This window comes from Gobio gobio (genome assembly GCF_949357685.1).
Source record: "Gobio gobio genome assembly, chromosome: 6".
NCBI classification, from domain to species: domain Eukaryota; kingdom Metazoa; phylum Chordata; class Actinopteri; order Cypriniformes; family Gobionidae; genus Gobio; species Gobio gobio.
The window spans coordinates 10,631,451-10,657,277 of NC_137102.1; the positions used below are offsets into that span (position 1 = coordinate 10,631,451).

General features: G+C 38.8%; 1 protein-coding gene across 2 annotated transcripts in view; it reads left to right on the forward strand.

Moving 5' to 3' along the window:
• Nucleotides 1-25,827, forward strand: part of tgs1 (trimethylguanosine synthase 1) — a 34,325-nt gene that overhangs the window by 996 nt on the left and 7,502 nt on the right. Inside the window, exons 3-9 of one of the 2 annotated variants that reach the window (XM_079819225.1) lie at nucleotides 2,051-2,205; nucleotides 5,565-6,189; nucleotides 9,452-9,587; nucleotides 11,530-11,616; nucleotides 11,708-11,888; nucleotides 15,758-16,109; nucleotides 16,259-16,423. In XM_079819225.1, the coding sequence (XP_079675351.1) occupies nucleotides 2,051-2,205; nucleotides 5,565-6,189; nucleotides 9,452-9,587; nucleotides 11,530-11,616; nucleotides 11,708-11,888; nucleotides 15,758-16,109; nucleotides 16,259-16,423 (1,701 nt within the window). The remainder of the gene's footprint in view (nucleotides 1-2,050; nucleotides 2,206-5,564; nucleotides 6,190-9,451; nucleotides 9,588-11,529; nucleotides 11,617-11,707; nucleotides 11,889-15,757; nucleotides 16,110-16,258; nucleotides 16,424-25,827) is intronic. The other variant, XM_079819226.1, reaches the window with a different exon arrangement.

Sequence of the window (25,827 nt, forward strand, 5' to 3'; positions counted from 1 at the left end):
GCAGTGAGATTAATTTCTCTCTTCTGCAGAATATTATATGATTGAATATCAATGTATTTATTGATTTTAAAGCTTATTTGTATGACCTTTATATGGGCTATTTATATTAATTTTAACTAAGTTATCTGTAATTGATTAAGGGTATAATAATTACATAAATTATATCTAAATCATTCAAAATTATTATTATTATAAATAAGCATTGTTAAAAGCCAGACGCTTTAGTCTTTAAAAACCATTTGCTATGTAGTGACCTTTAATTTGGAGTAGAAACAGGGGGAGTGACATTATTGCATCAGAATTGTGTCACTTTGCTCACAGCTGATTGGTCCAATTTCAGTTTGAGATCTCTTATCCAGAAGATAACCTGCCCTTGAGCAGGTTAGCCGTGGAGTTTAAGTTACTATGGAGATGAATACTGCTAAAAGCCAAACCACTTTAATGGTACCTAAAACCCAGGATTGGCACAAACTAAGCTTAAACATATCAGGTTAGCCACCTAAACCGGCTTCATGGTATAGGCCCCAGGTCACATCTCAACAAACTTTCAAGGGGGCCTTAAGATGATTTAGACAAAACAAGCATTCAATTAAGCTAAAACTATTTAAAAATCAAGATAGTTCTTATTTTATTTCACCCCCTCAACATCTGTTCTTCTCTTTGAAGAACCAGGATTTCTTCTGCTTTGGAAAACTGGATTATATGAGGTAGTCAAATTTTAAATGTGTGAAAAAGGCTGAAAAGAGAATCTCAAAATATATAATTCCTATTCTTATATCGAGTCTCATCACCAAGTCGTTACCCTGTTTTCTTGATAAATGTTACATATAATTTGAACATGCTGCAACCTACATTTTTCTACTTATGTTAAGCTGAGCTCTAAAATATTTCCTTAGGTAGGAATTGTGAGTTAAAAATATACATATATTTAAAAAAAAATCGTATCCTCAATCCTTATCCATTAAGTTACATGCAACACAAAACATCATGGGGCATTTTAACCTCCTAAGACCCAGGGAAAAAAGTTTTTTGAATTTAGTATTTTTTGATGTCATTATATTGTTTAGAGCATAAGATATTTTATTCATATGTTATGCTCTCTCCTTGTAAGTGGACACCAGGAAAATAAAACGACACGTCAAAAACAATGGGATTTTTTTTCAGTTCACCAATACTTCATAATTAAATAATAATAATAATTAAACTAAATAATAATTCAGGATTTTTTTAACCAAACTTTGTTTGAAGATGATTCTCAACTATGTTATGAAAGATATAACGGAATGAATTGATAAACCATTTTACTCTATGATATGTGGGTAAAAGGGCCATACATAGGTTTTCCCATTCAATGCAATGCATCTATATCTGTCTCTAATTTGCATATTAATGTGTTCTTGGGGCAACATGTAATGCAAAAAGAAGTGTAATAATGTGAGTAATAGTTGGCAACATTTTTATAATAATATATAATATTTTATAGGAATAGTGATGTCTAATTTCTTTCCCTATTCACTTGTGTCTCTCACAATGCCTGATAAACATGATTTAAGTCCTGGTGTCCTCTACAGAGGACATGTATGAAATCAATGCCCTGTTTTGTAACAGAAAGTCATATTTTGTTTAGAAACCCCATAATATTTTCATGAGATGGTAATTTATAACAAACAATTAGAACATTTGTCAGATTTAAATGATTACAAAATATTATCATATTTCCATGAGTGCTAAATATGATTATTCAGTCATTTTTTTTAGTCCCAATTTATTGTCTTGGTATCTCTGAAAAGCCCTGAATGCAGGACATCCAGACTTAAAACTGTGACATGTATGATGTCAGAGGAATTCACTAAAATATAATGTCCTCTTATGAGGATAGTGGCACTCAGGAGGTTAATATTGTTGTGGACAATGGGCGTCCTTGGGGTCAAAAATGTTGAGATCCACTGATTTAGCCGTGAAGGTTTTTCATGATTTTCACCAGCAACATGTTATGGTCAGTATATGGCTTATAATGCTCAAAAAACTACACTGGCTTTTTTTTTTTCAGTTGATGTTGAAGCTAATGATGGGGAAGAGCTTTTGGAGGATCCTAACTGTTCTGTGGATGAGGAGGAAGAGGCCATTGTTGATGAAGAGACCATGCTTATGGCCAGTTTGGGGCTTCCTGTGGAGTTTGCCAGCTCATCAGAACGGAGGAAAACTGTAAGTCTGTTGAATGCATGATGACCTTGATGTTATTGGACACCATGACTGCCCATTTATGTGGGAACATTGCTTATTATATTATTCATTTAAAAATCATTGTCCTAAAACCTCCAGCTCCTGTAGTCCTCCATACATTGGAGTCATAATGGTGTACTGACTACTAGGTATTAGACAGCTGTGATGCCCACACTAGTGTCTGCATTGAGCTTGCCTGTCAGCCACATAGGGGGTGCTCTTGAGCACATATTTGAACCACAATTGGGACATTCTACTGTCTTGTGGACTTAAAATATATATCAGAAGTTTTGACTATATACACGACCTGTCCAAAGTTTGGATAATTAAGATTTATCATAAGAGTAATGTATTTTATGCTCGCCAAGACTACATTTATTTTGATCGAAAATACAATAAAAATGTAATATTGTGAAATATTATTAGAATTTAAAATAAATGATTTCTGTTTTAATATATTTCAGTATCATTACTCCAGTCTTCAGTGTCACATGATCCTTCAGAAATCATTCCAATATGCTGATTTGATGCTCAATTATTATTGCAGCTCAATTATAAATAATGATTCTTAATGTCAGTGTTGAAAAAGTTGATTTTTTTTTTTGCTGCTTTTGAAGAATAGGAAGTTCAATGAACAGCATTTATTTGAAATAGAAATCTTTTGTAACATTGTAAATGTCTTTACAGTCACTTTTGAATGTCACTTTTACCCTAAACTTTTGAATGGTAGTGTATTATGGTTTCCACAAAAAAATCTGAAGAATCATGTGATGTGACACTGAAGCAGAGGTGGACAAAGTACACAACTCTGTTACTTGAGTAAAAGTAAAAGAACTACTGGTCAAATATTACTCTGTTGAAAGTAAGTTGTAAAAACAGATTTTTACTTAAGTAAAAGTACAGAAGTACTTGCTTTTAAAAGTATTTAAGTATCAAAAGTAAATTTCCTTTTTTATGCCAATGCATTATTTTATTATTGTTGCACTGTTGTATGACTGCACACGCTGTGCCATCATGATGGTTTAATCCAGTTAGTCATGCTCCATCCGACATGCTAGCATATGTGGTCTTCACCTCACAGCCGGTGGAAAAGAATCGGGATAGGACTCGGGCAGAAATCATGTTCATGGATGCGATTATTAACATTACTGTAGTATAAAGCAGAGTAGGAGCGATTGAAGAGCGGGACTGTTATTATGGCATAGTCGCCGGCGGGACTTTTATTATGACACGGTCGCCGGCGCCACTTCCTCTTTTCCAATCATGAGTATGAGGTAACGCAACTCTGTTTATCGTATTAGACACATCTGAGTGTGTTGAAAAGGAAGTTATGACGTTTGCTCCGCGGCTGCTAAATAAAACTGGAAACCGAGGGCAACGCAGATATGACGCAATCGACAGGCGACTCCCTCAAACGCATAACTCACACGTCCCAGTTCCTTGGGTAAAATAGCAATTTCTCACGATTTACAAATAGTTTGAAACATATGGGATATTGTAAGTACTCAACTGAACAAAATATATAACACTGGCCTAGTGGTTTTTGGATATTTTACTGCAAAAATCTTACATAGTTCACCTTTAAACTAATTTTAGTAGTTCTATAAAAGTTACAAAGCTGCTGTCACTTTAAGACCGAATGCACAGATCCAATACACTGATACACATCCGATATTCTCACAAATGGTTACATTCACTTAAGACATAATCAACTATTTTTACGTGAATACTCGTCAAAATGAACATTTTGACAACATTTTTTGTGTATTGGTCTGTTCAACTGTGAAAGGACGTGAAAGAGAGCTCTATTCAGTACTCGTGCTCTGGCATCTGAGAGGCAGCTCTCTGTGTGCGCACAGAAAACTGGACTGAACTGAGCTCTCTTTCGTGTCATCATGCTTTTACAGATTCATCCATATGTCTGCTCTTCTCTTTCTCACAGACGTTTACATTTTTGAACATTTCATGAGACATGCATCAAGTGAGTGCTAACAAAACTAATCTTTAATCTTTTCAGAAAACTGAAACATACTTTCTAAGTATGGCCATGGGTGCACAAATTGCGCCAAATGGAACCGTCGTCTTCCATGTATAAACTGATCAATGTTCAAAAAATGCTGGGAAACTTCATCCTACTAGAGTGATTAAAAAAAAAAAAAGGTGACTTTCAAAGCTGCTACAGAAATGACTTTCAACTTTGAGGACCTTGATAGAAATGTAGTAGAGTAAAAAGTATGATATTTGTCTTTCAAATGTAGAGAAATTAAAGTCATAAGTTTCCAGAAAAAATAATACTCAAGTAAAGTACAGACCCTCAAAAAGTCTACTTAAGTACAGTACTCAAGTAAATATACTTAGTTACTGTCCACCTATTGTCTGGCTATCACCAGACCAAGCTCAATTTAAGATTGAACATTGGTCTGGGGAGTCTGCTATGTATTTTCTACTGCACAAGAGGCGTGATCAACGAGCATAAATTAAATGACTCTGTATGCAATTGAATAGTCCTTCAACCAATCAGACCACAAGAGGGGTTATAAACGAGCTTAATTCAAATGACTCTGTATGCAATTGGATAGTCCTTCAACCAATCAGACCACAAGAGGCGTGATCAACGGGCAACGACCCATCACTTCTCTATCCGTCATCGCTTGAAACCCGCCTATAGCGCGCCAGGTGGATAAGCCAGTCTGTGATTGGTTCCCGCAAAAGTGTAACAGAAGCAGTAGAAATTAATGTACAGGTTTCCAGACTGAGTTGCAGGGCGAAATCAAATCGCCGGCAGATCAGGCTGGGTTTACCCAGTCTAATCCACCTCTGCACTGAAGACTGGAATAATGGCTGCTGAAAATTCAGCTTTGTCATCACAGGAATAAATTACATTTTAAAATATATTAAAATAGAATATAATTTTACATATTATTATTATTCTAAAGTTTTAGTATCCTTGATTCTTAACATTGTTCATTGCCACCCCGATCATTAACGATTGTATATAGTCATTATCTTTGTGTGAGTTCCGATACACCTGGCATTAATGTGCATTTTCTATAAGGAAAAAAAGCATTAGCATTTACACATTGTCAAAGATAGTTCAGTGGTCTGATCACAATGTGTCTGAGGTAAATTTACATCTGGCTTTTAATATATGCGTGTAAATGGAACGTTAATGCCCAGATGTGAAAGGGGCCTGTGAGTCCTTGGATTAGCCTGTGCAATGAAGCTTTTTTTTGTTTAAATTCTCATTAAAGAATGTTACTGTGAAGATTTACCTCATTTACTTTAGGAAATGACTTGGCTGTGGCCCAAAACTAATGGTTTTTTTCTCTCTCATCTTCAAGGGCCAAGTTTTAGCGAGGCTGAAGAACAAAAGAACCATCACGCATTTGGAAACCCCCCCAGATTATGCCGAAACAGACGAGGACTCTGAGCAGAAACAGCAGTGTGCTGTGAGTGACATCGCTGAGTCCCCGGCTGAGCAGACATGTCCCATGTCAGAGGAGGCCTGGCTGACGTACTGGCAGCAGCACGGGGAGGGTCTGCTGTGGCAGAGCTGGCTGGAGAAACATCCTGAAAATTCCAGCAGTACAGCGCAGGACTGTTCCCCCTCAGAGGCAGACTGGGACGAGCACTTCCAACAGGCATACCAGCACTACTGGGAACAGTTTCACTACTGGGCCGCCCAAGGCTGGACGGTGGACGAGTCCTATAGCTCAACCACAGCTTCTGAGGAATATCAGGACAGCCGAGGAGAAACCGAGGCACTCAAGAATCAGACGGAAGAAAGATCGAAGGCCAACGCAATCAGTGTTACACATCTCATAAGCAGCCTGAGCTTATTGACTGAGGAAGTTGACAGCGATGAAGGCGACCAGCAGTCTTTGGTCTGTAACTGCGCGGATGAGCCCTGTGATGGTGGAAACCGCAAAAGGTCATCGTCACGTAGAGGCTGCACTGACACTTCTGGTTGGTGCTCGTATTTTCAAGATCTCTGTTTATTAGCTATGGGGACTGTGGTGTTCACACAGTGATGCTAAACCCAAATATGTGAACACCTTCCTGCACCATGACCTACTTTCAGCGTATTGAATCTAGTGCAGATGCGATATAAGTTAAAGGCCCTGTTCTTCGTGATCCCATTTTTCAAACTTTAGTTAGTGTGTAATGTTGCTGTTAGAGCATAAATAATACCTGTAAAATTATAAAGCTCAAAGTTCAATGCCAAGCGAGATATTTTATTTAACAGAAGTTCCCTTTCAAAGCCTACAGCGAACGGCCGGTTTGGACTACATCCCTGTACTTCCTGCTTTAATGACGTCAGTAGAACAGTTTGGTGACTAACCTCCGCCCACAAGAATACGCAAAAAAGGGTGCGTGGTCTTGTTGCTCCCCCACGTGGAGAAGACGAAGTGTTGCGTTCGGTTGCGTTTGTAGAGTGTTTGTCGCCATGTCGTCCAGACGCTGTTATTTTCATCCCTGAGTCAAATCACCTTTGTTTGGCCTTCAGGGACGCTGTACTTTGAGCACATGCATCTCCCCGTTATTTTAAGAGGCGTGACCTTTCCGGGCAACATGCGCTAAGCTGCTGTCAAATCACAACATGGGAACCGCTGGCACAATCAGAACTCGTTACGTATTTCTGAAGGAGGGACTTCATAGAACAGGGAAATCCTCAAGCCGTTTTTAGGACAGTGAAAACAGCGGTATACAGATAAGTAAATTGTGTGAAAAATACTGTTTTTTTTTACACGCGAAACATGAACACATGTTATATTGCACACTGTAAACACAATCAAAGCCTCAAAAAAACAGGAAAAACGGGACCTTTAAAATTTATTCTGTCAGTTACAGCATAGGCTCATTGTGTGTGTTCAATTTTCTGCCATTTTGAATGTAAATAATGTTCAGACATATTTTTTAACTCATTAGAAACAAACAACATAGAATAATTGAATGGTTATCAACCACCCCCTAGCATTGACACGCTTAAATTAACAGCAAAATAAAGGGGTAGTCCACCCAAAAAGGAAGGTTCTGTCATTTACTCACCCCCATGTCGTTTCAAACCTGTATGACTTTATTTGTTCGGGGGAACACAAGAGATATTTTGAACAATGTTGGTAAACCAACAGTTTCGGGGACCATTGACATTTCTCAAAATATCTTATTTTATGTTCCACTTCCACAGAAGAAAGTCATACAGGTTTGGAATTACATGAGCATAAATAAAATTGCAGAATTTCAATTTTTGGGTGAAATGTCCCTTTAAGTATCTTTGTATCGTCTGCATTTATTGACACATTTTAAATATTTTAAAGAGCATTTTTAGAGTATTGATTGTGTTGATGAGGGGAAGAAATTGAAAACCTGCATTTTTGTTTTTTGCTGTAACAAAAGAGAACACTTTTTATCTTTTTATCAGCCCTGTAGAGGATCACAAAGTAAGAAAATGATCAGTTTTGTAATCTGATATACACTCACCTAAAGGATTATTAGGAACACCATACTAATACTGTGTTAGACCCCTTTCACCTTCAGAACTGCCTTAATTCTACGTGGCATTGATTCAACAAGGTGCTGAAAGCATTCTTTAGAAATGTTGGCCCATATTGATAGGACAGCATCTTGCAGTTGATGGAGATTTGTGGGATGCACATCCAGGGCACGAAGCTCCCGTTCCACCACATCCCAAAGATGCTCTATTGGGTTGAGATCTGGTGACTGTGGGGGCCATTTTAGTACAGTGAACTCATTGTCATGTTCAAGAAACCAATTTGAAATGATTCAAGCTTTGTGACATGGTGCATTATCCTGCTGGAAGTAGCAATCAGAGGATGGTACATGGTGGTCATAAAGGGATGGACATGGTCAGAAACAATGCTCAGGTAGGCCGTGGCATTTAAATGATGCTCAATTGGCACCAAGGGGCCTAAAGTGTGCCAAGAAAACATCCCCCACACCATTACACCACCACCACCAGCCTGCACAGTGGTAACAAGGCATGATGGATCCATGTTCTCATTCTGTTTACGCCAAATTCTGACTCTACCATCTGAATGTCTCAACAGAAATCGAGACTCATCAGACCAGGCAACATTTTTCCAGTCTTCAACTGTCCAATTTTGGTGAGCTTGTGCAAATTGTAGCCTCTTTTTCCTATTTGTAGTGGAGATGAGTGGTACCCGGTGGGGTCTTCTGCTGTTGTAGCCCATCCGCCTCAAGGTTGTGCGTGTTGTGGCTTCACAAATGCTTTGCTGCATACCTCGGTTGTAACGAGTGGTTATTTCAGTCAAAGTTGCTCTTCTATCAGCTTGAATCAGTCGGCCCATTCTCCTCTGACCTCTAGCATCAACAAGGCATTTTCGCCCACAGGACTGCCGCATACTGGATGTTTTTCACTTTTCACACCATTCTTTGTAAACCCTAGAAATGGTTGTGCTTGAAAATCCCAGTAACTGAGCAGATTGTGAAATACTCAGACCGGCCCGTCTGGCACCAACAACCATGCCACGCTCAAAATTGCTTAAATCACCTTTCTTTCCCATTCTGACATTCAGTTTGGAGTTCAGGAGATTGTCTTGACCAGGACCACACCCCTAAATGCATTGAAGCAACTGCCATGTGATTGGTTGATTAGATAATTGCATTAATGAGAAATTGAACAGGTGTTCCTAATAATCCTGTAGGTGAGTGTATTTCAGATAAAACAGAAAGTGTGTATTAGGCAAGTAAAAAAAAGCCTGCTCAATATGCTCTGATGGAGTTACCGGTGATCATGATGTCATCATCGTACTGTCAGTTATCACCACGATATCAAGCCACAATTCTGTTCGCTCTATGACAAGGGCCCATGTGTAAAAGCAGATCGTTTTCCCCAGAGGTCTTTTTTTGCAGCCTAAGCTTGGCTCTGCCTGAATGTTTAATGCATCATATCAAAAGATGTCAGCTGTTGAATGAAAGGAGCATGTGACTTTGGCCTATGCATTTTTAATGCCGGTACATGTGAAAGAGAGCACGGGCTCCCGGGTGCGCGAGTCGATCACAATCCACTCGCAATCGCTCTAAAAATGGCTCTTGTCATCCTGATTGGTGGGCCATGACTGATGCCATCTAAACAGCACCCTTTTTTGTACCGCTGGAACAGCCCTTTATACAGGCAGTATAACACTCAGACATGCTATGATAACGTAGCTCTAATTAATAGTAAACTGAATGTGTGTGATTTCAGATGCCAACATGAAACAGACCTCTGCGCCATTGAATAATCGGAGTGGACAGCCTGTAAAGAACAGATCTAACGATGAAGATCAGAGCGATGATGATGATGAACCTCCAGGGAACAGACGAGCTAAAGTGAAGAGAGCGTAAGCGGCTGATCTGTTATTCAATACATTGTATTGTATCAGGCTTGCATACTTAAAGGGATGGTTCACCCACAAATGAAAATTCTGTCATTAGTTGAGTGTTTTTCTTCCGCTGAACACAAAAGCTTTTGAAGAATGTCAGTAAACAAACAGTTGTGTGGCACCATTGACTTCAATAGTATATTTTTTGTTCCTACTATGGAAGTCAATGGCTACCGCCAACTGTCTGGTTACCAACATTTTTCAAAATATCTTCTTTTGTGTTCAGCAGAAGAAAGAAACTTATGCAGGTTTGGAACAACTTGAGGGTAAATTATGTGAATTTTCTTTTATGGGTGAACTATCCCTTTAATGTTTATGGTTTCATGGTATAGTTCTGTAAGAAAAAAAAAACATATTTTGTCATTATTTTTTCACTTATATAATTCCAAATCTGTTTGCTTTTATTTTTTCCCATGGAACATAGTGATATTTTTTTTTTAAGTAATCGATAAACAGCTCTTTCCATACAGTGACAGTTCATAGTGACCAGGGGCTGTCAAACTGCAAAAAACTTTACAAAAATCAACCCATCTGCTATATTACATTTTTAAAGTCATATTTAAATACACCGATCAGGCATCCTAATATTATGTTGGTCCCCCTTTTGCTGCCAAAACAGCCCTGACCCGTTGAGGCATGGACTCCACTAGACCCCTGAAGGTGTGCTGTGGAATTTGGCACCAAGATGTTAGCAGCAGATCCTTTAAGTCCTGTAAGTTGGTGGTGTCTCCATGGATCGGACTTGTTTGTTCAGCACATCCCACAGATGCTCGATTGGATTGAGATCTAGGGAATTTGGAGGCCAAGTCAACACCTAAAACTTGTGGTTCTGCTAACCATTCCTGAACCATTTTTGCTTTGTGGAGGGCTCATTATCTGCTGAAAGAGCCACAGCCACCAGGGAATACTGTTTCCATGAAAGGGTGTACATGGTCTGCCACAATGCTTAGGTAGGTGGTACGTGTCAAAGTAACATCCACATGGATGGCAGGACCCAAGGTTTCCCAGCAGAACATTGCCCAAAGCATCACATCGCCTCAACCGGCTTGCCTTCTTTCCATAGTGCATCCTGGTGCCATGTGTTCCCCAGGTCAGCGACGTGATGTAAAAGAAAATGTGATTCATCAGACCAGGCCACCTTCTTCCATTGCTCAGTGGTCCAGTTCTGATGTTCACATGCTCACTGTTGGCGCTTTCGGCGGTAGACAGGGGTCAGCATGGGCACCCTGACTGGTCTGCGACTATGCAGCCCCATAAGCAACAAACTGTGATGCACTGTGTATTCTGACACCTTTCTATCAGAACCAGCATTAACTTCTTGAGCAATTTGAGCTACAGTAGCTTTTGACAGATACTGACGACTGCAGACCGGGAACACCCCACAAGAGCTGCAGTTTTGGAGATGCTCTAACCCATCACGCATCACAATTTAGCCCTTGTCAAACTCGCTCCAATCCTTACGCTTGCCCATTTTTCCTGCTTCTAACACATCAACTTTGAGGACAAAATGTTCACTTGCTGCCTAATATATCCCATCCACTAACAGGTGCCGTGATGAAGACATAATCAGTGTTATTCGCTTCACCTGTCAGTGGTCATAATGTTATTGCCTGATCGGTGTATACTATACTGTCAGTTATAAGTTACATTTAAAGTGTTGGAATACAAATATAGTTTTCTTTATCAATTGTGTATTGCAGTTTGCCAAGTGACAGAATGGCATGCCTTTAATTTGAATGGGAAAAAAATCATAATGTTATGCTTGATCGGTGTATACTCTAATGCTCAAAAGTTTGGGGGTCAGTAAAAGTTTCTTTTTTTAATTATTATTCTTTTACTCAGCATGAATGCATTAAATTAATCGTAGTGACTTTAAAGACTTTTGCTGCTCTGCTCACAGTCATGAGCTGGATGTCGAGGAGCTTGCGGCGGTGCCAGTTGAGGAGGCGTGGGATGCTCTCGGCCTGAAACGTGGTGCACAGCCCAAGTAAGACCACAGACAGAGACTAGACACTGCTTTACTGCTTTGAAAATAATCAGGGGCTCCGTTAACATCGAAATGCTTTTTGTCTTGGCAGGTTTGACAGCGTTGTGAAGCTGAAACCAGGCCAGGGTCCATACAAGGGCAGGAGGAGTGAGGAGAACAGAAAGCCCCCTGAGGAAAGGAAAAAAGCTGCCTGCAAGATCAACAAGCACATATTTTTTACTGATGATGGACCACAAACCACAAAGCCAAAGATCAGCAAAGCCCTTCAAAAAGTGAGTGGGATTTTGCTGCATGTGCGTTCATTTTTAAAGACGTAATTCACCCAAATATTTAGTCAGGAGTTTTGAGGAATGTTCACACTGACTCAACAAAAGCATATAGTGGCCTGGCCAGGAGAAATAAAGCTTCAAAAATGGCATATGGTTCTTTTGTTTTAGTATTATCACAAAAATATATCAAATATGAAGGTGAAGGTGAAAATTTTTTGGCTGAATTATTCCTTAAATGTTTTGTTTAATCATGCTTTTGCCTTAATTTGCCCAACGACATCAGGTCAACCAAAGACAATTTTGGATGTTAGGCCTGCAGTGAGTAGATTAGATTTAATGGGATGCAGTATTCTAATGAACACTTTTAATTATAAAAGTTAAGTATATTTATAACTTTGAACAAAATAAATGAAAACATTGACATTTAGCCTTCATTATTTCTCACTGATTATGAACAAAATAAATAAATTAAGAGCAATGAATGCAAGGCCTATGCACAGAGCTGATTAAGACAAAATGACTGTTTGCATTAATAACTTGCAGAAATGGGCGATGTTGGGAGGGGGTGTTTGTTTTCACATACACAGGCACATTACTTCAAGATACACTACTGTTCAAAAGTTTGGTGTCAGTACGGTTTTTGAAAAGTTTCTTATTCAATGCTGCATTTATCTGATCAAAAGTAAAGTAAAAACTGCAATATTATTTTTGTGGAAACTGATACATCATTCATTATTCTTTGATGAATAGAAACAACATGTATTTGAAATGGAAATCTTTATAAACATTATAAATGTCTTTACAGTCACATATGATCAATTTAATGCATTCTTGCAGAACAAAAATATTAATTTCTTTAAAAAAAAAAAATCTTTCTGACCCCAAACATTTTAACAGTGGTGAACTTGGTACTACCAATATTACCAGTACTAGTGAGTGGTATGGTTATGATTTTTTTGTTTGGGATTTTTTTTTTTTTGTGACAATTTTTAGAGACCCTTCTGGAGGATAAAGTTTTCACTTTTGTATTATGCAGTTTGTAGTCCTTCATGCTTAAGATCTTCCATACCTCTGTATGGTCTAGAGCAGGGGTTTTCAAACTTTATGATGCCAAGGACCCCAAAATATGATGAATCTTTTATGAGGGACGCCCTTCTTAAAATCCATCTTTATATTTGTATGTACCGGTATGAAAAAATATTTAAACTGTTAGATAAATAGTAATTTTGACATTATAAATGCAACATATTGTTTCCAAACTTAAATTGGCTATACTTAATGTTGGATGTATAAACCTGAAGAAGAACATTTTCAATAAAAATGTATTTGTGTAAGCAACTTTCACGATAAATGTATGAAAGCAGATTACATACTGCATTAAGAACCCCAATGAGCAAGATAAAGGGGACTATAGTGAGAAAAACATATGCAATTCTAGAAAGTATGTATATGGCAAGAAAGGAGAAAAGCATTTAGAAATTAAACAGTTAGAATGTTTGGTAGACTTTTTCCACTTTTGCTTTGTCTTTTCTGGGGACCCTTTGAACCTTCTGGAGGACCCCTGGGGGTCCCCGGACCCCAGTTTGAAAACCCGTGGTCTAGAGCCCTGCGTGGGGCTCCCTCGAAATTTCTGACCATTATCACCCACTGCCGCAACGTGTGTTCAACTCCCGCTCACACCCGCAAACATTGTTACAGTTTGTAGAAATAGTGAAAAAATTACACAAACATTAGGGCTATGTTAAACGTTCAGAATAACAGAGATAAAAGCAGATGACAAACGCATTCGGACAGCTTTTTATTAGAATTATAAAACTCTATCAACTGTTAAAACAAAACATCACAACTAGTGTAGCCTAAAAACATATTTAAACATATGCGTAACAACACACGCCTAACCATAATAGTTAAACTGTGGTAAGCTAACGAGGCATAATATTGAATTGAATTACTTATAAACAGTGTCTAATAAATAAATATCAAAAAATTAAATAAATAGGAGATAAAAATCTCACATATATATCAGGTGTTGTTTATGTAGCCTAGCTAATTAACATGTAGCAAAAATAGGCCTAAATAAATAATATATTTTTTTTTTTAAACTTACTTAATGAAAGAATTTAATAATGAATGACTGCTATGGAGGAAGAGAATGTTACTGATCGACTGCGGTGAACTTAATTTGTTGTTCTTGTTGGACCCGCACTGTGTTTTTTGACCGCCCACTCCCACCCGGAGTAAAGGTAAAACCACCCGCTCCCACGAGATTTGCGTTGATCCCACAGAATCCCAATCCCAATGCGGTACTTTAACTGAACGATCAAATGCGAATGTTTGTGTTGTCCCCTGAGGTTTTATCGACACATGGATTTTGTGGGATTACATGTAAGATGTATCGTTCCGGTTGCCTTACTATGGATCAGTGAAGCACTGTGTAAATTGTTCAGAGTTGTGTGTGTGTGTGTGTGTGTGTGTGTGTGTGTGTGTGTGTGTGTGTGTGTGTGTGTGTGTGTGTCTGGGTACAATGGGGTAGAGAGTGGGCAAAGAGCCAGAAGCGGTGAGGCTGACACTTTATGCAGTCTGCACAGAGCTGCTTCATCTACCCCCACCCCATCCCATCCCATCACAGCGCTGTCACGCAGCACCTGCTTACTGCACGCTGTCAGCTCCCGTCAGACAGACAGAGCTGCTCTAACCTCCAGTCTCACCCCTTGACACTAACACACACGTTCCCAGCTGTCAAACACACACGGGACAGGTTCCAACTTGGTCACTAGCATGTTGAATATTCAAGAAGAAGAGAGATGAATTGTTTTCTTCAACCCAGTGCATCTAGCCATCTTCTAGATGGACTTTTTCGAGGTGGAATTTAGCCAGTAAAGAGACTAGACCAATTTACTGCAGTGCTCTAGAATTGATTTCTCTGTTACACAAATTGATCTGGTGGAGGACGAAAAGTTTACTGGAATAGACATTATCTCCAGTATCTTTTCAGACTGGACGCCTAAACCAGACTCTGTTGGGGCTTCCTTTCGCACACATTGAGCCCTCCATTTCTGGTCCCAGACTTTTTTATTCCAAGGACCCATCAGATTGAATTATGTCGTTTTTATTGTAATGTAAGAATCTTATTTGTCTGCCTACTACTTAGATGAAAAAAGCCTTTGGTAGAGATAAAGCAGTAACATAAATAAATACATTGCAAGAACCCCAAATATGATTATACACTACCAAATGTTATTTTAATACAATCTTTTTATTAATACTTGTATTCAGCAAGAACACATTAAACCAGCATGGATGCATTAAACTGATCAAAAGTGACAGTAAAGACTTTTACGTTATTACAAAAGAATTATATTTCAAATAAATGTTATTCTTTTGAAATATTGAACATCAAAGATTCCTGAAAAAAAACAACTGTATCATTGGCCCCAAAAATATATTAAGCAGTGCACAGTTTTTTTGTAATATTGATAATAAGAAATGTTTCTTGAGCAGCAAATCAGCATATTAGAATGATTTCTGAAGGATCATGTGACACTGAAGACTGGAGTAATGATGCTGAACATTTTGCTTTGCCAATAAATTATAATATTTCACACTGTTTCTAATAATCTAATAAATGCAGCCTTAGTGAGCCTAAGAGACAAAAAAAAGTTTTTAATAAATGTAATAGTTTGACAGTGTATATTTTCCCCAATATTAAAATATAAGATAAACATTTCAGTTCTAATTAGCCTTTTTAATAATAAATATTGTTCAAGAGCCTGTTACAGAAAATAGTGTCGTAAAATTAGTGATTAGACTGTGGTTTGTAATATTTGGGTTTGCTCCTTCCTATAAAAGCTCTACATTCACTACCCTCACAGGTCCAGAGTTTCCTGCAGCAGGTTCAGACTAATGCCGTCTCGGAGGAGTTGACCCCAGCCTCCATGTCTGAAGTGCTGATTGGGCCATGTGAGAGAGCGGAAAAGGGCAGTCTACCTACACGAAAGGAGGACGAAGAAGAAGCAGACAATGAGATGGATGAAAAAGAGTGTGAGACTCCTCAGCTCAACAGAAGATGTGAAAATAGTGAGGAACATCAGCAGAACATTCAGCGTGCCTTCATGCCAGAGCCAGAAGAAAGTCAAGATGAGGATTCAGATCCCAGAGGAGAGCTGCAGCCCTTAGACGTCCCTGACTTCTTGCTTCCAGATGCTCCTGAGGACACTGAGAGAGGTCCGCAATGTGCTCTGATACAAACTGCTGATACAAATGAGATAATCACTGTCTGTGCTCCTGTAACATACAAACCAACGATTAACACAATTAGGCTTCTCATTTGGTGTTCACTGGCAATTTGAAATAATCACAGTTTCCTTTCCCAGCAGGGAGTGCGCAGGCCTTTAAAAAGAACAAGAGAAAGAACAGGAAAAAGAGAAAAGACGTGGAAATGCCACCTGAGATTGCAGCAGAACCTGAGCTGGCCAAGTACTGGGCCCAGCGCTACCGTCTGTTTTCCAGGTTCGATGAGGGCATCAAACTTGACCACGGTGAGTCAGCACTAAGCCACCATCTTTATTTTAGGCAAATCATGAATGAATTGAATTGATCTCTTTTCTCCAAAGCGACTTAGAAATCATTGCTAGAGCATCAGGGACATTAAGTTATAAATTGTGAAAAAAATAAAAAGATTTTTAATCAACATTTTTAGTCTTTTGATGTGGTTTTATAACCATAATATTCAAATAAATAGACATTGTAGCCAAATATATTTAAGTGTTACTATTAAAATGCAGTTAAAAAGTGGTCATGTTTTCTACTAAATGAGCAAAGCAAAGAATATTTAATCACTTTCATTTATATGCACCAATAGGGCTTGACATTAACACCCACCAACCTGCCAAATGCAGCAATGGCGTGTAACGCAGTCACTCCTGCTATTTTATATGTAATATCAGGGTTTTTCCTGGGTCAAAAATGGTCTTCGGTGGTGGCTGACAGACATGGTCATCCATACACACACACACACGCACAGTAAAAAAGTACCCTACCCACGTGATCTGCAAGTGCAATACTGACAATACATTTTAAATAAATTCAAAGAAAGTTTGTAATTTTTGCTTATCTTATTTTGATACCTTATTTTTACACTATTTACAGATAATTGTTTTGGTATATAATCATATCAATATTAAAAAGTAGTATTAAAAAAATGAGCAAATAGCCTAATTTTCTGCCATATACAATTTCATAAAATTATCAGCTTGCTAATAACACATTTGTTCTGGGTTTATCTCACTCCAGTCTAAACTAAAGGATTTATAGGCTATTTATTTTACTACACATTGTGAACATAAATAAGCTGAAAGACTGTGGATAATTAAAACTAACTCTAACACCCACTCTTGCTAAAGTGGGTAAGCACACTTGTGTTCTCATTTCAGATGTTCTGAGTAAATTATTAAACTGATTCATGAGTTCAGTGTTGAACAGATCAGATGTTCTGACCAGTCGTTAAAATGATTCGGTTCAAAGGAGTCATTAGGTGGCAAATCGGACATTAGCAGACGCGTTATGTGCTGAAATGTAGAAAATTTGTCAACACACAGAAAACACTTCATAACTGGATAGGATTTGTTTCCCGTTTATTGAAAGTATGGTTTATGTCAGCTGGTCAGAGAAGAGTCAACATTTTGAGCGCAATTCACACCCAGCGGTAATTACAGGAAAACATCGTCTGATAGCACCACGTGCAACATGGATTCGGTCTTCCGACCTTTTGATTAACGTAATATGTGAAATATTAGAAAGCTAAGAATGCTTATTTTGAAGACAGAGAGAGTGCGAGCGGGGGAGGAGCTCTGATCGTTCTCTCTGTCACTCAGTTAACGCAAGCGCAGTCATCTACTACATCATTCATAAATCACAATAACTGATCAAATAAGGCTTTGGCGGGACAAAAATTTGTTTTGGCGCCGCCAAAAAAATTTCAATGTAGGAAAAACCCTGAATATGTACAGTGGGGCAAAAAAGTATTTAGTCAGCCACCAATTGTGCAAGTTCTCCCACTTAAAAAGATGAGAGAGGCCTGTAATTTTCATCATAGGTACACTTCAACTATGAGAAACAGAATGAGAAAAAAAATCCAGAAAATCACATTGTCTGATTTTTAAAGAATTTATTTGCATATTATGGTGGAAAATAAGTATTTGGTCATCTACAAAAAAGCAAGATTTCTGGCTCTCACAGACCTGCAACGTCTTCTTTAAGAGGCTCCTCTGTCCTCCACTCATTACCTGTATCAATGGCACCTGTTTGAACTCATTATCAGTATAAAGGACACCTGTCCACAATCTCAAACAGTCAGACTCCAAACTCCACTATGGCCAAGACCAAAGAGCTGTCAAAGGACACCAGAAACAAAATTGTAGACCTGCACCAGGCTGGGAAGACTGAATCTGCAATAGGTAAGCAGCTTGGTGTGAAGAAATCAACTGTGGGAGCAATTATTAGAAAATTTAAAGACATACAAGACCACTGATAATCTCCCTCAATCTGGGGCTCCACGCAAGATCTCACCCCGTGGGGTCAAAATGATCACAAGAACGGTGAGCAAAAATCCCAGAACCACACGGGGGACCTAGTGAATGACCTGCAGAGAGCTGGGACCAAAGTAACAAAGGCTACCATCAGTAACACACCGCTGCCAGGGACTCAAATCCTGCAGTACCAGACGTGTCCCCCTGCTTAAGCCAGTACATGTCCGGGCCCGTCTGAAGTTTGCTAGAGAGCATTCGGATGATCCAAACGAGGATTGGGAGAATGTCAAATGATCAGATGAAACCAAAATAGAACTTTCTGGTAAAAACTCAACTTGTCGTGTTTGGAGGAGAAAGAATGCTGAGTTGCATCCAAAGAACACCATACCTACTGTGAAGCATGGGGTGGAAACATCATGCTTTGGGGCTGTTTTTCTGCAAAGGGACCAGGACGACTGATCCGTGTAAAGGAAAGAATGAATGGGGCCATGTATCGTGAGATTTTAAGTAAAAACCTCCTTCCATCATCAAGGGCATTGAAGATGAAACATGGCTGGGTCTTTCAGCATGACAATTATCCCAAACATACCGCCTGGGCAACGAAGGAGTGGCTTCGTAAGAAGCATTTCAAGGTCCTGGAGTGGCCTAGCCAGTCTCCAGATCTCAACCCCATAGAAAATCTTTGGAGGGAGTTGAAAATCAGTGTTGCCCAGCAACAGCCCCAAAACATCACTGCTCTAGAGGAGATCTGCATGGAGGAATGGGCCAAACTACCAGCAACAGTGTGTAAAAACCTTGTGGAGACTTACAGAAAACGTTTGACCTCTGTCATTGCCAACAAAGGGTACATAACAAAGTATTGAGATGAACTTTTGTTATTGACCAAATACTTATTTTCCACCATAATTTGCAAATACATTCTTTAAAAATCAGACAATGTGATTTTCTGGATTTTTTTTCTCGTTCTGTCTCTCATAGCTGAAGTGCACCTATGATGAAAATTACAGGCCTCTCTCATCTTTTTAAGTGGGAACTTGCACAATTGGTGGCTGACTAAACACTTTTTTGCCCCACTGTACATTTTTCATTTGTAGTCTTTTAAAAAGGCATCTGGAATAATAAACTAAGTCCAATGTATTGTTGTCAAAAATATGGATTTTTCAATATATATATATATCGATACTGAAATATCGCTTCCAATACTCATTTTCCACAGAATAAATACACGATACCAGCTGCGCTCTGAAGCGTTCTGTGCTTGAGTTGACGCACAAACCCGCCTCCCCTCACTTATTTGTGTTACAGGGCTTGAATTTTGGTGTGGGACTGCACGTATTACACATCATTTTACTCATTCCTGCAGATTTTGTGCTCACACCGACCCAAAGTGTGCGTACATAAAGCCATCTCTCACTAAATTGAGTTAGTTTTCGTTTCTTATTGCGCTTAAACAGTCACACAAAATAATGTCAAAATGGCCGCCTTGGCGAGTATTCACGTAAACACAGTCAATTATGTTTTAAGTGAATATAAATACCTGCTCCTAAATTATGAGATGATATTAAAGATATTTATATTGCAGTTTTTCCCCACGTTATCAATGTCAAAATTGTGGCCAGTGAAAATTCTGAGTGGGACTTTGGAAAACCATTAGCCCTAGTGGCTGGTGAGTAAAAAAAAGTTAATGTCAAGCCCTGTGCACCAATATAATAATACATAGACATATAGAGCATAGAAATAAATACATAGAATAAACAGCAGTGACAACTTATGAGCATATGTTTTTAGCTAAACATATTAATAGATGAAAAAAGTGCCATGTAGAGATTTTCGGCTAACATTTCTGAATAATGATGCAAGCAAATGAACTAATTGAAATGGATTGATTTGCAGAAAACTTGATGGTTAAATTATGCAAATTATTATCACAGTATTAATTTTATATTGCCCAAAAATTGCAAATATTCGCTATTTATTTAATATGAATATTCAATATATCAGCGAGCCCTAATTCTTTAGGTCAGCATCAAATACAAACCATTTTACTCCAAAAATGTGATGTTTAGGAGTGAAACAGGACATTCAAAAAGAAAATGGAGGGCAAGGATTTTCTTTCGTTCTGGAAAAACATGCACCAATGAATCATTCACAGTACGACCTGTCAATTTAAATAACAAATAGAGGGGCACACTTAGAACTGAGGGACGGAGCAGGATGTCAGCGTTGAAATATGTGTCTCGGAGATGTATTTGTGAGGTTGTAGCAGCTGTAGGTGTGGGCAGACTGACTGAGCTGGCTCTGTCTGCAGTGTGTGTGCTGATGCTATACACGGAGCTCCTCATACCTCCTGCGTCAGACTAGAGAAAAAGGGAGGGAGCGAGAGGGAGCAAGTGAGAGCAAGACAGCATGCAGCTTTTAGAGCGCTCTGGAGAGCACTCTTTTCTTTCCCCACGCTACTCTTTGCACAAATAGAGTGCTCCGTCTCAGAGGAGGACAACCTTTAGCTCTGGTGCTTTACCTGTGTTCTCTTCTCTACTGCCAAAGTGGGTCACTCTCTTAATAAGACACAGTATATTAAACTAGACATAAACCTGCTTGTTAAATGCTTTTCGCTTGTCTAATTTTTTTTTTTATATAAGGAATTTGTTTGTTGCATGTTCCTTTATGCTCGTTAGAACTGCTAAAGAGATCTTACTTGGTCTTTTTGCCATTTATTATTTGTATAGCTTGAGCATTTAACGTGGCAGGCAACAAAACGGAAGCTCACTCGCGCTTATATGTTTTAGTGCGTTGGTGAACGGCAATATTGTTAGTTATCGTTTTGATGTGAACAGGCCTTAAAGGGGCACTTCAGCGCTGCAAAGAAGAATGTGTATTTAAATTGGGTCATTTATGTAGTAGAAATGTGAAATTATTTTAGAAGTTGGTGCCTTCTAGACTGAGAAGCCAGAAAATGTATCGTATTTTCCGGACTATGTCGCATCATCAAAAAATGCGTCATGAAGAGGAATAAAACATATATAAGTCGCTCTGGACTATATGTCGCATTAAACTGGACTATATTCACACTGGCAGCGTCTGTCTCGTGCAGCTGAGCCTCTCCCGGCAGAGCGTTGTTCAAGCACTTCAACATTTGTGGACTCGTTCCTCCAGCTCTGACCATCTTGCTTTCAGTCCGCAATTAGCTTTCTTTGTTTTCTTCATTAGAGTTAAAGTAACCTCTGCTTTTCGCCAGTCCCTCACAAGTTTCTCACTCACTCCAAACTTTCTTTCTGCTGCTCGATTACCGTTTTCGGCTGCATATTTTACTAACGTTACCTGCAGTTTGTAATTTGCAGAATAGGATTTTCTTTTTGGGGGGCATTTTGTTTGTGTTCAGTCTTTCTCAGTTGTCTTTAAAGGATTAGTTCACTTTCAAAAAACTTTTGCTTATAATTTCCTCACCCCCTTGTCATCAAAGATATCCATGTCTTTCTGTCTTCAGTCGAAAAGAAATGAAGATTTTTGATGAAAAGATTTCAGGATTTTTCTCCATAAAATGGAAGTCAATAGACTCTATGTGGTTCAAGGTCCAAATGAGAGGTTCAATACAGCTTCAAAAGGGCTTTAAACGTTTTTAAGCGTGACCTTTTCAACGTAATTGCGTTTTACGTGACGTCATGAGCGCGCATCAATGAACAGATCAAGGCGAGCATTTGTGCTTATAAAACTTAAACTTTATTTATTTTTTAAAAAATGACAGATCGTTTCGCTAGATAAGACCTTTATTGATCGTCTGGTACCGTTTGATGTGGTTTAAAGCCCTTTTGAAGCTGTACTGAACCTCTCATTGGACCTTGAACCGTATGGGGTCTATTGACTTCCATTTTATGGAGAAATTTCCTGAAATCTTTTCATCAAAAATCTTCATTTCTTTTCGACTGAAGACAGAAAAACATGGATATCTTGGATGACAAGGGGGTGAGTAAATTATAAGCAAAAGTTTATTTGAAAGTGAACTAATCCTTTAAGTTAATATATCAGCTAAAGGGTTACTTCAGTGATTTAGCATTAAGCTTTGTATTTAAACTGGGTCATTTATGTAGTAGAAATGTGAATTTGGTGCCTTCTAGACTGAGAAAAGACAGAAAATGTATTTTTGTCTCATGTGGATGAAAGACAACTCCCAGAATGCACTTGCTTCGCTGCCCTACGAGGCCACTCCGTACAACGTCGTTTTGATCTTCATAGTAATACAATCATTTCGTTCAGTTAGAGAATAAACACTACAATTAAAAACTGAACGTGTCTTTTCAATAAAGTGTGAGTGAGCCGAACGAAAGTCACGTCACAGACGCAGCAGTGTCAGATTTCATTCATCACGAAGAGCTGAGCTGAGGTAACGCTAAGCGCCAGTCTGGCACGTTTTCAGATCGCATATGGAAGCTAAACTATCACAGGAATTCATTGAAAAGTTCACTCACTTTGCTCTGCATCCCCCCGTTATAAATGTCCGTGCGGCCGTCTGTGTCTAAAATTAAGATATTTGCATCATCGGAGGATTTTTTCCAGAAATAAAATGCATAATTCTCTCGTCTCAGGGGGATATGAGGGGGGAAAGTACCATCATTTGAATATACTACCGGGTTTCTACTGATACAATGCCTAATGCTAAATCACTGAAGTAACCCTTTAACAGGTTTTCAGTTGTTTTCAGTAAATCTTTTCAGGGGTAGGCTACAGGAGCAGCATAGAGTGCCCTCTCGTGGCTGTAGAGGTAGCTAAATGTTTATTCTTGTCAGTCAGAATTAATTAATTTTGATATATAAGTCGCACCTGACTATAAGTCGCAGGACCAGCCAAACTATGGGAAAAAAGTTTGACTTATAGTCCGGAAAATAGTGTTTTTTGCTCATGTGGATGAAAGACAACAACTCCCAGAATGCACTTGCTTCGCTGCTCTACGAGGCCACTCCCAAAGCTACCGGTTATATCACTTGGGCACCGCAGCACCGCCCCCACCGTCGTGTAACTTTTTATAGTAATAAAATTATTTAGTTCAGTTAGAGAACAGACACTACTACAATTAAAAAACTGAATGTGTCTGTTCAATACAGCATGAGCCGAATGAGTGTCGCAACACAAATGCAGCAGGAGTCAGATTTCATTCATCACGAGCTGAGCTGAGCTGAGCAAAGCACGGCATTCATTCACAGCTGCACAGTCATTCACGGTGCATGTTTTCAGTTCATGCCTATTTATTCCAATAAAATATCTGCCATAAGACAAAACACCCTTCTGAATTAATTAATAAATATTGTATTGTAATTGAAAGATGTATTCTCTGAAGATATATTATCTCAAGCTTTAATCTTTGGCATTGCTGCTTCTCAGGTAATTTATTTTATCTTGTTTTATTGATTTTTGGAAATAATACTCATTAAGGACATTCAATTATAAAATTGTATGAATGCCATTTTGATAACGCTCTATTCCTGGAAACATGGCGGATATTTATCTGCAGGGTTCCTACACTTTTTGACCAATGTTTTTCCATGACCTTTACAGTAAAAAAAACTTGTTTAATTGTTAAGAATTTTTTTTTTTTTTGTTGTAGTGTAGCATTTACAAAAACATTTTTGTATGATTTAGCAATTTATTGGAACCACCTGCATCGTAGGATCATGGCGGCGACTTTTGCTAAAGTACCACTAACGTTTTGTCCACAAAATGTAAAATGTACTTTTTATGTTAAAAGATGTGCTCCCTGTCAAGCAAGTCAAAATGTATGGTGCAATAACCATAGTATTGGTCTTGGCAATGCCTTTTAACATCTGCACCAAAAGTCAAGCGGTTTTCCTTCTGGTACCATGAAAGGTCCCGTTATTTGGGATTAGAAAATCTTTCCTCACGGACGGCGGATTTCTCTTTGAATTCTCCAAAGCACCATGACTAATGTGTTTTTATACGTCTCTCACTTTCGAATCATAACTCTTTCACTAAGCATCTGGAATTCTGTTTGAAAGTGAGATCAGAGCCTCATATCTATTCACTTATTCATGTCAACAGAGGCAGTAGCCCATAGCCATAGCGAGCCTCTTTTCCTTCAGCACGGCCTGATTGGACAGAGGAGAGCGAGAAAGAGGGGTAGATCAAGAGCGTGGGCTGAATTGTGTATCTCCTACACCTCCATCCATGCTGGAGAGATTGCAGACATTGCAGTCAACATGAACTGGCATTCACAAGCCATTTTACTTCCGCAATGTAACAAATGTCTGTATGGAGCTGGTCGGAGACTTGGGTGATGTCAAGCAAAAAGTTGTTTTAGAGATGGAGAAAGGTACTACATTTTAAGGGAAAAAAATGGGCAAGTGTAAAGATTTGAGCAAGTTTGACAAGGGCCAAATTGTGATGGCTAGATCACTGGGTCAGAGCATCTCCAAAACTGCAGCTCTTGTGGGGTGTTCCTGGTCTGCAGTGGTCTGTATCTGTCAAAAGTGGTCCAAGGAAGGAACAGCGGTGAACCGGCGACAGGGTCATGGGTGGCCAAGGCTCATTGATGCATGTGGGGAGCGAAGGCTGGCTCTTGTGGTCTGATCAAACAGACAAGCTACTGTAGCTCAAATTGCTCAAGAAGTTAGTGCTGGTTACTTTGACATGTACCACCTACCTAAGCATTGTTGCAGACCATGTACCCTTTCATGGAAACGGTATTCCCTGGTGGCTGTGGCCTATAGCAGATAGAGCAACCATTGACAACCATAGTATTTTTTTCCCTACTATGGTAGTCAATGGTTGCTCTCTCTCTGCTTGGTTACAAACATTCTTCAAAATATCTTCTTTTGTGTTGAGCAGAACAAAGAAAGTCATACAGGTTTGTAACAACTTGAGGGTGAGTAAATGATGACAGAATTTTAATTTTTGGCTGAACTATCCCTTTAAGTCCCGCTTAAAGCATGAAAATATTCAAAGATCAAACCAAAAATATTATTTATTTCAAAAATCAATGTTGTAATTTACATAAAAGCACATTAACACAATATAAAAACATAAAAAGCTACTTTTTTAAAGGGCTATTTTGAAATGTCAGAGGCAATACACTTTGCCATTTGATTAAGCTGTTTTTTATATCGATAATTAAACATTAAAGGTCCCGTTTTTCCTGTTTTTTGAAGCTTTGATTGTGTTTACAGTGTGCAATATAACATGTGTTCATGTTTCGCGTGTAAAAAAAAAACAGTATTTTTCACACAATTTACTTATCTGTATACCGCTGTTTTCACTGTCCTAAAAACGGCTTGAGGATTTCCCTGTTCTATGAAGTCCCTCCTTCAGAAATACGTAACGAGTTCTGATTGTGCCAGCGGTTCCCATGTTGTGATTCGACAGCAGCTTAGCACACGTTGCCCGGAAAGGTCCGGCCTCTTACCATAACG